This window comes from Amblyraja radiata, chromosome 43, assembly GCF_010909765.2.
Source record: "Amblyraja radiata isolate CabotCenter1 chromosome 43, sAmbRad1.1.pri, whole genome shotgun sequence".
Classification (NCBI taxonomy): domain Eukaryota; kingdom Metazoa; phylum Chordata; class Chondrichthyes; order Rajiformes; family Rajidae; genus Amblyraja; species Amblyraja radiata.
Window position 1 is genome coordinate 6069701 of NC_045998.1, and position 13063 is coordinate 6082763.

At 47.5% G+C, this 13063-nt stretch overlaps 1 protein-coding gene across 1 annotated transcript in view; it reads right to left on the minus strand.

Annotated features, from left to right (window-relative positions):
- Positions 1-796: 796 nt before the first annotated feature.
- LOC116968050 (claudin-15-like) overlaps positions 797-13063 on the minus strand; it is a 53054-nt gene continuing 40787 nt past the window's right edge. Inside the window, exons 5-6 of the mRNA XM_033014672.1 lie at positions 5542-5649; positions 797-1119 (exon numbers count right to left, since the gene is read on the minus strand). Coding sequence (XP_032870563.1) covers positions 1008-1119; positions 5542-5649 — 220 coding nt within the window. The 3' untranslated portion in view covers positions 797-1007. The remainder of the gene's footprint in view (positions 1120-5541; positions 5650-13063) is intronic.

Genomic DNA, 13063 nt, shown 5'->3' on the forward strand with positions numbered 1-13063 from the left:
TGCCTTCTCTCCATACCCCCTGATCCCTTTAGCCACAAGGGCCACATCTAACCCTCTTAAATATAGCCAATGAACTGGCCTCAACTACCTTCTGTGGCAGAGAATTCCACAGATTCACCATTCTCTGTGTGAAAAATGTTTTTTCTCATCTCGGTCCTAAAAGACTTCCCCCTTATCCTTAAACTGTGACCCCTTGTTCTGGACTTCCCCAACATCAGGAACAATCTTCCTGCATCTAGCCTGTCCAACCCCTTAAGAATGTTGTAAGTTTCTATAAGATCCCCCCAGTTTCTATAAGATCCCCCTGTATTCTGGGATGGTGAGATGTTGTTGGGGTTGACGTGCGGAAATGACCTGGAGATTGGGCTGGTGAGATGGTGCTAAGGATTGAGGTGGTGAGATGGCCTGTGCTCTGGAATGATGTGGTGCTGGAGTTCGGGGTGGTGAGATGCTACTGAGCATCGTGGTGGTGAGATGGTTTGGGGTTGGGGTGGTGAAATGGTCTTGGGGGTTGACATGGGGCTAGACATTGGCCTAGGGTGATGGTCTGGGTTTGGGGTGGCGAGGTGATGGCAGGGTTTGGGTGACCAGTGGAAGAGTTGGTTCCAACACACAATGGCCATAATATTTCTCCTGGTCTACATTGACCCCGTCCAGAACACACTGTACCCTTCACTCCCAAGTCCGTCTGGATTTGAACATTAGGAACAATAAGACTTTTCTTTGGGAATTGGAGTTTTCTTTATTCCTTCGATCACTGCCAACCTTCCCACCCTCCCGGCCCATCCACTGAGTGGAGGGGGGGAATCACCGGCCTCTCCACGAAATCGATCTCAGTCACGTTCATTGAGGGGCAGTGCAACAGGCTGCGCCATGGAATGTGGTGGACAGGCTTTCCCCAAGGTGAGACGGTGAACAGTGAGCCCGGGGGGAGGAATTCCCCGTCCTCCCCCCACGACAGTCAGTCCAAAGACCAGGCACCAAGGATCCAGGGGCATCGCCACCCCTCAGACGTACGCATTCTTCCCGTAGTTACTGGAGTTGTCCACCTCGGAGGGGTAGTTCCGAGACACTGGTCGCAGGGAAGACCTGGGGGCTCGGTACTTGTATGCGTACTCCCTGAAACAGACACAGACAATGAATGCAACTCCCCCCAGCAATGCGGAGGAGGTAATGCCCCTAGCGGGGAATGGTGTGCATGGAGGACCAGTGCCTATAGAGGGGCAGCAACCATGGACACAAAATGCTGGAGTAATTCAGCAGGTCAGGCAACTTCTCTGAAGAAAGGGAATTGGTGAAGTTTCGGGTTGAGAACCTTCTTCAGACCAGGAAGTCTGAAGGTCTGAAGAAGGGTCTCAAACCGAAGCGTCACCTATCCCCTTTTTACAATAAAGATGCCTGACCCTCTGAGTTACTCCAGCATTTTATGTCTACCTAAGATATACATGTATTGGGAAAGGCAAGGATTGCTTAGGAATATTCAGCATGGTGTTGTATGTGGGTGACCTGGTCTCGTGGATTTGATTGTGGTTATTTGGAGAAGTAGCCAAGAAGGTTGACAAGGGCAAGGCCATAGTAGTTGTCTCTATGGATTTCAGCAAAGCCTTTGATAAGGTTCCTTATGAATAGAGAACTGGCTTCATCGAAGGCAGCAGAAGGTGGTGTGGAAGGTTGATTTTCAGACTGGAGGCCTGTAACTAGTGGTGTGCCTCATGGATTGATCCTGGGTCCATTGCTGTTTGTCATCTCCATCAATAATTTGGATGAGAATGTAACAGGCTTGATTAGTAAGTTCACAGATGACACAAGATAGTGAAGATAGTTATCAGGATCTCGTTCTTGAGGCTGTGCAGCGTAGGTTCAGGAGATTGATCCCTGAGATGGCGGGACTGTCATATGAGATTGAAAAGCCTAGGCTTGTATTCACTGGAGTTTAGAAGGATGAGGGGTGTTCTTATAGAAACATATAAAATTATAAAAGGACTGGACAAGCTAGATGCAGGAAAAATGGTCCAAATGTAGGGCGAGTCCAGAACCAGGGGGCCACAGTCTTAGAATAAAGGGGAGGTCATTTAAGACTGAGGTGAGAAAAAAAAATTTCACCCAGAGAGTTGTGAATTTATGGAATTCCCTGCCACAGAGGGCAGTAGAGACCAAATCACAGGATGGATTTAAGAGAGAGTTAGATAGAGCTCTAGGGGCTAGTGGAGTCAAGGGATATGGGGAGAAGGCAGGCATGGGTTATTGATAGGGGATGATCAGCCATGATCACAATGAATGGCGGTGCTGGCTCGAAGGGCCAAATGGCCTCCTCCTGCATCAATTTTCTATGTTTCTATGTTCTGCTGGGCAAGTGGGTTAAGGAATGATAAGTATGAGGTGTTGCATCTTGTGAAGTCAAATGATTGCGATTTTCACAGCGAACGGTAGGAACCTGAGGAGTGTTATACAACAGGGAGTACACGTACGGGTGTCACGGGTTTTGGGGTGAAGGCAGGAGAATGGGGTTAGGAGGGAGAAATAGATCAGTAATGAGTGAATGACGGAGAAGACTTGATGGGCCCAATGGCCTAATTCCACTATCACTTATGATCTACATAGTTTACTGAAATTGGTGCCACAGATAGATAGGGCAGTAAAAAAAGTTCAGACAATAGGTACAGGAGTAGGCCATATGGCCCTTCGAGCCAGCACCGCCATTCAATGTTATCATCGCTGATCATCCACAATCAGTACCCCGTTCCTGCCTTCTCCCCATATCCCCTGACTCCGCTTTCTTTAAGACCCCTATCTAGCTCTCTCTTGAAAGTATCCAGAGAACCGGCCTCCACTGCCATCTGAGGCAGCGAATTCCACAGACTCATAACTCTCTGTGTGAAAAAGTGTTTCCTCATCTCCGTTCTATATCGCTTACCCCTTATTCTTAAACTGTGGCCCCTGGTTCTGGACTCCCCCAACATCAGGAACATGTTGCCTGCCTCTAGCATGTCCAAACCCTTAATAATCTTATATGTTTCCATAAGATTCCCTCTCATCCTTTTAAATTCCAGAGTGTACAAGCCCAGCCGCTCCATTCTCTCAGCATATGACAGTCCCGCCATCCCGGGAATTAACCTTGTGAACATACGCTCCACTCCCTCAATGGCAAGAATGTCCTTTCTCAAATTTGGAGACCAAAACTGCACACAATACTCCAGGTGTGTTCTCACCATGGCTCTGTACAACTGTTGAAGGACCTCTTTGCTCCTATACTCAACTCCTGCTGGCCTTCACCAGTCCAGGAATTGAGAGTAGAGTTCAGATCATTTAGTTTTTCGTCACCTGTACCAAGGAACAATGAAAAGCATTTGTTGCGTGCTATCCAGTCAGCGGAAAGACAAGGCAAAGCCAGTAATGTCCGATCAAAGATCGTCCGAGGGACTCCAAAGAGGTAGATTGTAGTTCACGCCACTGTGGTAGGATGGTTCAGTTGCCTGATAACAGCTGGGAAGAAACAGTCTCTCAATCTGGAGGTGTGTGTTTTCACACTTCTATACCTTTTGCCCGATAAGAGAGAGAAGAGGGAGTGGCCAGGGTGTGACATGTCCTTGATTATGCTGCTGACCTTGCCGAGGTATAAATGGTGTCAAATGGAAGGGAGATTGGTTTGTGTGATGGTCCCACAATTCGCTCCAATATCTTGCCGTCGTGGATGGAGCTGTTCCCAAACAAAGCTGTGATGCATCCCGATGAAATGCTTTCTAAAGCGCAGAAGCAGAAGTTCTGGAAGTTGAGCCAAATAGCCTGTTTCAATGCCATGGGACTATGACTACAGCCAAGCTTATGGGAGGTCTATTCAGTTGCCTCATAACAGCAAGGAAGAAGATGTACCTGGGTTAGTGGTACGTGCTTTCAAGTTTTTGTATCTTCTGCCTGATGGGAGAGAGGGGAAGGGGGAATGATGGCGATGTGAGTAGACTTTGATTTCTTCATAAGTTCATAAGTACAAGCAGTGGAATTATGCCATTCGGCCCATCAGTTCCTTCCTACACATTGGTATCAGTGTTGCCAGACCAGAATAAATCAAGCAACCAGTATCAGAAGGGGATTGCCAATTTGGTGTAATGTCGGATCACATTCAAGGGTGTTTGAACTGAGAGACGAGTGGGAATAAGTTGGAATGTAGACGTATATTGATTAGTAAGGGAGTCAAAGGTTACAGGGAGAAGTCAGGAGAATGGGGTCAAGAAGGAAAAGTAGATTATCCATGATCAAATGGTAGTGCGGCCAGATTCAGCTCCAACTCGATAATCAAGTTTGCTGATGACACTGATCTCAGACAACGATGAGAGGGCCTACCGGGAGGAGGTGGCTGATCTAGCACTCTGGTGTCAGGACAACAGCCTCCTCTTGAACATCAAAAAAACTAAGGAGCTGATCGTGGACTTTAGGAGGGCACATCATCCAAGGACGTACACACCATTGAAGATAAATGGGGATACTGTGGATAGGGTGAACTGTTTTAAATACCTGGGAGTCCACATCTCTGAGGATATGACATGGACATCACACGTCGCGGCACTCGTGAGTAAGGCAAGGCAGCGCCTTTACCACCTTAGGCAATTGAGGAAATTCAGAGTGTCTCTGAGGATCCTCCAGTGCTTCTACTCAGCGGCTGTGGAAAGTATCTTGTCTGGAAATATCACGATTTGGTTTGGGAACTGCTCTGCCCAGGACAAGAAGGCTCTGCAGAGAGTAGTGCGTTCGGCCAAATGCACTATGGGAACTACACTCGCCCCCCTGCAGGAACTATACATCAGAAGGTGCAACTCCAGAGCCAACAAGATCATGGGAGACCCCTTCCACCCCTGCAACGGACTGTTCCAGCTGCTATGTTCAGGTAAACGCCTCCGTTGCCATGCTGTGAGAACGGAGAGGTTGAGACGGAGTTTCTTCCCAGAGGTCATTAGGACTGTAAACTCCTATCTCTCCAGGGACTAACCTACTGTACCATTTTACTGTTGTGTGGTGTCTTTTGTAAATTGCTGTTTTTTTTTCCTTTTTCTTCCCTCCCACAAATATGTAATATGTGAATATGTCATTCTGTTCCATTCTGTCTGTAGTTTGTTTGTTTGTTTTTTTGCACAATTCGCGAGCATTGCCACTTTTCATTTCACTGCACATCTCGTACGTGTATGTGACGAATAAACTTGACTTGACCTGACTTGATGGGCCGAATGGCCCAATTCTGCTCTGACGTCTTATGGTATCATAATCAACGTCTCTGGGGAGCAGGAATGAAGAGGGAGAAGAGGGAGTCTTCTGAAGAAGGGTCTTGACCCAAAACATCACCCATTCCTGCTCTCCAGAGATGCTGCCTGTCCCGCTGAGTGCTCCAACATTTTGTGTTAATAATATCAATGTTGTTGGGCCAATATTAGTCAAGCAATCAGTGACGGAAGGGGAACTCCAGTTTTGGGAAGTGTGTGAATGGGGTCCAGATCGAAGGGCGGGGTGGTTGTATTGACACCTGGGGCTGGGGGTTCCTCTTTAGACACTTACCCAGTTACACCCGTGGCTCTTTTACAAGCAAGGCAGAGACAGATCCCTCCGATCAGCTGCAGTGATGCACCCGCCCAGCCAATGTAGAGTGCTGGTCCCAGTTCAAACCTTCATCAGAGAGGAAGAGTAAGTATGGTCAGTGGCAACAACCTCACCATCTCTCGCTCCTTCACACTCACAGGGTGGCACGGTGGCGCAGCGGGTAGAGTTGCTGCCTCCCAGTGCCAGAGACCTAGGCTCCCACACTCCAAAGACGTACTGGTTTGTAAGTTAATTGACTCGGTGTAAATGTAAATTGTCCCTAGTGTGTGTAAGGTAGCGTTTTCCCCCACACTCCTACTATGTACAGATTTCTGGGATATTTGGCTTGGTAAAATTGTAAATTGTCCCTAGCGTTAGTGCGCGGGGATTGCTGGTCGGCGCAGACTTGGTGGGCCGAAGGGCCCATTTCCGCGCTGTATCTCTTAATTAAACTAAATGCGAGGACAGACATGCTGACCAAGTGAGACAATGTATGAAGGCATCGACTCCGTGTCCCACTCTATCTCTGTCGCACAGCCCACACTATCTCTGTTGCGCAGACAAGAGTGGCTGGGCTCGAATCCCAACCCAGGCGAAGCCCAAGGCATCTAAGACACCTGGCATCTAATCCATGGTTTACCCACCCTGCATTATTTGATGTACTGTGCAGAGGAACCTCATTGCCTCAGATATAAAGGACGTTCTTTTAGGAAGGAGATGAGGAGAAATTTATTTTGTCAGAAGGTGGTGAATCTGTGAAATTCATTGCCACAGAAGGCTGTGGAGGCCGTCAAAGGGTATTTTTAAAGCAGAGATAAATAGATTATTAATTAGTACGGGTGTCAGGGGTTATGGGGAGAAGGCAGGAGGGATAGACCAGCTACGATTGAATGTCGGAGTAGACTTGAACAGCCTAATTCTGCTCCTACCACTTATGAACCTATGTTTTTAATTTTTTTTTAAATCTTTCAATGCAGCAAACAAGAATAAAACATGTTAAAATGTTGTCCTCAATCACTGCAATGCCCAGCCAGCGATTGGTGGCACGGTGGCGCAGAGGGTAGAGCTACTGCCTCACATCACAAGAGACCCAGGTTCGATCCTAACTACGGGCGCTGCCTGTACGGAGTTTGTACGTTTTCCCTGCGACCGCTGAATTTTCTCCGGGTGCTCACACCAAAGACGTACCGGTTTGTACGTTAATTGGCTTCCGCAAATTGTAATTTGTCCCAAGTGTGTAGGATAGTGTTATTGTACGGGGTGATTGCTGGTCCTCGTGGAATCAGTGGGCTGAAGGGCCTGTTTCCATGCTGTAACCCTAATGTAAAACATAAGTAAACACACCAGACTGATTCCTGGGATGGCAGGACTTTCATTTCAAGAAAGACTGGATAGACTCGGCTAGTACTCGCTAGAATTTAGAAGATTGAGGGGGGATCTTATAGAAACTTACAAAATTCTTAAGGGTTTGGACAGGCTAGATGCAGGAAGATTGTTCCCGATGTTGGGGAAGCCCAGAACAAGGGGTCTCAGTTTAAGGATAAAGGGGAAATCTTTTAGGACCGAGATGAGAAAAACATTTTTCACACAGAGAGTGGTGAATCTGTGGAATTCTCTGCCACAGAAGGTAGTTGAGGCCAATTCATTGGCTATATTTAAGAGGGAGTTAGATGTGGCCCTTGTGGCTAAAGGGATCATGGGGTATGGAGAGAAGGCAGGTACGGGATACTGAGTTGGATGATCAGCCATGATCATATTGAATGGCGGTGCAGGCTCGAAGGGTCGAATGGCCTACTCCTGCACCTAATTTCTATGTTTCTATGTGTTCCCCCTTCCCACACGCTGTTTGGAGTTTTCTTGTTCTCTCCATTCCCTGCATATCCATATGCATATCCAAAAGTCTCCAAAACGCTGCTGTCATATCTGCCTCCACCACCACCCCTGGAAGATCGTTCCAGGCCTCCACACCTTCTGTGTAAAAATAATTGCCCCTCAAACATTGAACTCCTTTAAACATTATCTCTCTCACCTTAAAACTATGCGCTCAAGTATTTGATATTTACACCCTGGGGAAAATGGTTGGCAGTCTTCTCTCTCTGCCTCTCATAATTGTGAGTAGTTGGCACATTGCACTATCCAAAGACCAGAGGAGACAGAGAGGCATCCTGCCCTGTCCGAAGTCCAGTTTTGAAGCCATGGCCTGTCCAATACCCTGAAATGCAGCGTGGACATTGTGCCCCATTCAAAGTCCAGAGATGTGGTAGACATTATACCCCATCCAAAGTCCATAGGCACCTTGCCCCATCCACAGTCTAGAAGATACAGTGTGGCATCATGCCTGTTCAAAGTCCAGAAGATTAGGTAGACACCATGCTCCTTTCAAAGTCCAGAAGATGTAGAGTGGGTACAGTTCCCCATCCATCGGTACCCCGTCCAAAATCTAAAAGATGCAGTGTAGGTACTGTACCCCATCCAAAGATATATAGAAATATCGAAAATAGGTGAAGGAGGAGGCCATTTGACCCTTTGACCCTGCACCACCATTCATTGTGATCATGGCTGATTATCCACAATCAGTAACCTGTGCCTGTCTTCTCCCCATATCCCTTGATTCCGTTAGCCCCTAGAACTCTGTCTGACTCACTTTTAAATCCATCCAGTGAATTGACCTCCACTGCCTTCCGTGGCAGAGAATTCCACAAATTCGCAACTGTCTGGGTGTAAAAGTGTTTTCTCATCTCAGTTTTAAATGGTCTCCCTTTTATTCTTAGACTGTGGCCCCTGGTTCTGGACTCGCCCAACATTGGGAACATTTTTCCTGCATCTAGCTTGTCCAGCCCTTTTATAATTTTCTATGTTTCTACAAGATCCCCTCTCATCCATCTAAATTCCAGTGAATACAAGCCCAGTCTTTCCAATCTTTCCTCATATGACAGTCCCGCCATCCCGGGGATTAACCTCGTGAAGCTCAATGTGGTACAATGAGATACAATGTAGCATTGTGCTTCATCCAAAGTCCAGAAGATGTCGACACCATGCCATGTCCAAAGTCTAGAAAATGCAGCATGGGCATTGTGCCCCATTAGTTCATAAGTTATAAGAGCAGAATCAGGCCATTCGGCCCATCAAGTCCACTCTGCCATTCAATCATGGCTGATATATCTTACCCTGTCAAGCCCATTCTCCTGCTTCCTTTTCAGACCCCTGACACCAGTACTAATCAATCCTCATCCATTTAAAAAAATATCCATTGACTTGGTCTCCTCAGCCTACTTTGGCAATGAATTCCACAAATTCATCACTCTCTGACTGAAGAAATTTATCTTCAATTCCTTTCTAAAGTTACGTCCTTTTATTCTGAGGCTATGACCTTTGTTCCTAGATTCTCCCACTAGTGGAAACATCCTCTCCACATCCACTCTATCCAAGCCTTTCACTATTCGGTAAGTTTCAATGAGGTCTCCCCTCATCATTTTAAACTCCAGCGAGCACTGGTCCATTGCTGTCAAACGCTCATCATACTTTAACCCAATCATTCCTGGGATCATTCTCATAAACCCCAATGCCAGCACATCCTTCCTGAGAAATGGGGCCCAAAACTGCACACAATACTCCAAATGCTGTCTGACCAGTGCCTTTTCAGGCTCCGCATGATATCCCTGATTTTGTATTCCAGTCCTCTCGAAATAAATGCCATTGAATGATACTGTGTGGCATTGTGTCTCATCCAAAGTCCAGAAGATGAGGTAGACACCATGCCCGATCCAAAGTCCAGAAGATGCAACAGCCACCTTGCCCCATTGACAGTGTAGAAGGTACAATGTGGCACCATGCCCGACCAATGTTCAGAAGGTGTGGCAGACACCCCTTTCAAAGTCCAGAAGATGAAGTGTGGCCACTATGCCCCATCCAAAGACCATAAGATATTGCGTTGGCACAATGCTCCATCCAACTGTGCCCTCTATGAAGTCTTGAAGATGAGGTGTGGGCACTGTACCCCATCCAAAGAGATAGTGTGGCATTATGCCTCGTCCATGGTCCAGAAGATGAGCTAGACACAATGATCCATCCAAAGTCCAGACCTTACCATGTGGGCAATGCACCCCATCCAAAGTCAGGATCCAGTAGGCACCATGACCCATCCACAGTCTAGAGGTGAGGCATGCTGTCCTGTCTAGAGTCCAGAAGGTGTAGAAGCCATGCCCTATCCAAAATCCTGAAATGCAGTGTGGGCATCGTGGCCCATCAAAAACCCATAAGATGAGATAGACACCGTGCCCCTTTCAAAGTCCAGAAGGTGTAATGTGGTATCGTGCGCCATCCCAAGCCCAGAAGATACAATAGGCACCTTGTTCCATCCACAGTCTAGAAGACACAGTGTGGCATCATGCCTGTCAAAGTCTAGAAGATGTAGACACTAGGCCATGTCCAAAGTCTAGAAGATGGAGTGTGGGCATTGTACCCCATAGGTTCATAAGTTATAAGAGCAGAATTTATCTTTCCCTTTCAACACCATTCTCCTGCCTTCTCCGCCCTAACTAATAAAGAATTTGTCAATATCCACCTTTAAAATATCCATTGATGGCCACCACAGCCGTCTGTGGCAATACATTCCACAGATTCACCACCCTCTGACTAAAGACATTCCTCCTCATTTCCGTTCTAAAGGTACGTCCTTTTATTCTGAGGCTCTGGCCTCTGGTCCCAGACTCTCCCACGAGTGGAAATGTCCTCTCCGCCTCCTTTATGTCCAGGCCTTTCACCATTCGGTAAGTGTATATATAGCAAGAAGAGTTGAGTATAGGAGCAAGGAGGTCCTACTGCAGTTGTACAGGGCCCTGGTGAGACCACACCTGGAGTATTGTGTGCAGTTTTGGTCTCCTAATTTGTGGAAGGACATTCTTGCTATTGAGGGAGTGCAGCGTAGTTCACCAGGTTAATTCCCGGGATGGCGGGACTGATATATGATGAAAGAATGGATCGACTGGGCTTATATTCACTGGCATTTACAAGGATGAGAGGGGTTCTTATAGAAACATTAAAAAATTCTCATGGGATTGGGCAGGCTAGATGCAGGAAAAATGTTCCCGATGTTGGGGAAGTCCAGAACCAGGGGTCACAGTTTAAGAATAAGGGGGAGGCAATTTCGGACTGAGATGAGAAAAAAAGTTTTCAGCCAGAGAGTTGTGAATTTATGGAATACACTGCCACAGAAGGCAGTGGAGGCCAATTCACTGGATGTATTCAAGAGAGAGTTAAGGGCCTGTCCCACCAGCATGCGACTGCATGCGGCAAGCACGACCAAACCGGAAGCGTGGGCCGCGCAGAGGTCGGGTGAATGACGTGAAGTTCGAGCGAAGTCCGTGGGAAGTTCGCGTGTGACATACGGCTTCAAGACGCCTCGTTCGGCGTCGAGACGCTGCGCAAGCCCGTCGAGACGGTGCGTATGGCATCGAGGCGGCTGCCGGCCGGCAGGTCGTTGCCGCGTGGAATTTTTGAACACAGTCAGTTTTTTGGAGCCCCGCGCGATGATGGGACCAGCTCCGCACAACTCCATACGGCTCCGGCGATCGAAGTGGGACCAGCCCCGCGAGGCCGTACGGATCAAGCGACCACGTTAGGTCGCGCTTGCCACACGCAGTCGCATGCTCGTGGGACAGGCCCTTTAGATATCACTCTTAGAACTAATGGAATCAAGGGATATGGGAAGAAAGCAGGAATGGGGTACTTATTTTGGTTGATCTTCCATGATCATATTGAATGGCGGTGCTGGCTCGCCTACTCCTGCACCTATTTTCTATATTTCTATGTTTCTATATTGTACAGTTCGGTGTTCTACCTCCTTAGCTCAATGTGTGGTTTAATGTTGACAAATTCAAATTATGCACTGGACAGTGTTATATATGGACTGGACACTGCCCTTCCATCGGAGAAGGTGAACAAGCCACAGCGATAAAGCCACAACTGTCCCAAGGCATGACACCCAAGGCAGTCCAAGATAGCAGAGGACAAGGAGAGTACAACAAGGCCAAGGATAGTATTAACAAAGTCCTTTGTCAATGGATCCACTGACACCTCCAGCTCATGAAGTGGGCTTGACACGCCAGAGCTGCCTGGGTATTTCCATCCTTCCAACCAAATGCAACTCAGATTCTCTTCAGCTCATCAGCTCCAAACAGACACCTTGCTCGGAAGCAGGTGCTTCAGACCCAACTGTGTAGGGAAGAACTGCAGATGCTGGTTTAAATCCAAGATAGACACAAAATGCTGGAGTAACCCGCAGGACAGGCAGAATCTCTGGAGAGAAGGAATGGGTGACGTTTCGGCTCAAGACCCTTCTTCAGACTGAACTCAGTTTGAAGAAGGGTCTTGACCCGAAACGTCACCCATTCCTTCTCTCCAGAGATGCTGCCTGTCCGCTGAGTAACTCCAGCATTTTGTGTCTACCTTTGCCGACCAAGAAACCCAATCTAATCCAGTCCCATTTACCCACTTTTGGCCCAATGATCCCTCTCAATTTTTTCCTGTCCATGTACCCGTCCAAGTGTCTATTAAATGTTGGCATTTAGAAACATAGAAACATAGAAAATAGGTGCAGGAGTAGGCCATTCGGCCCTTTGAGCCTGCACCGCCATTCAATATGATCATGGCTGATTATCCAACTCAGTATCCCGTACCTGCCTTCTCTCCATACCCCCTGATCCCCTTAGCCCCAAGGGCCACAGTGCCGCGATGGACCCGGGTTCGATTCTGACTACGGGTACTTGTCGGTACGAAGTTTGTACGTTCTCCCTGTGACCTGTGTGGGTTTTCTCTGAGTGCTCCAGTTTCCTACCATACTCCAAATGCGTATAGATTTGTAAGTTAATTAACTTTGATAAAATTGTAAATTGCCCTAAGAGTGTGCAGTATAGTGTTAGTGTACGGGGAACACTGGTCGGCGCGAACAGGGAGGGCCGAAGGGTCTGTTTCTCTGCTGTATCTCTAAATCGAACTAAAGAAGGCATACGGTATGCTTGCCTTCATTGGCCGGGGTATTGAGTATAAGAGTCAAGAAGTCATGTTGCAACTCTCGACTTTGGACAAGGCCACATTTGGAGCATTGTATGCAGTTCTGGTCGCACCAATACAGGAACGATATGGAAGCTTCAGAGAGGGTGCAGAAGAGGTTTGCTAGGATGCTGGCCTGAATTGAAAGGTATTAGTTATGAGGAGAGTTTGGATTGTTTTAGCTGGAATTGGCTTTGGTAAAATTGTAAATTTCCCTAATGTGTGTGGGATAGTGTTAATGTGCGGGGATCGCTGGTCGGCACGAACTTGGTGGGCTGATGTGCCTGTTCTCTCACTGTATCTCTAAATTCAACTAAAACTAAACTAAACGACTTCCTCTGGCAGCTCGTTCAATACACTATGGTGGCACGGAGGCGCAGCGGTAAAGTTCCTGCCTTACAGCGCTTGCAGTCTTGGAGACCCGGGTTTGATCCCGACTACGGGTGCTGTC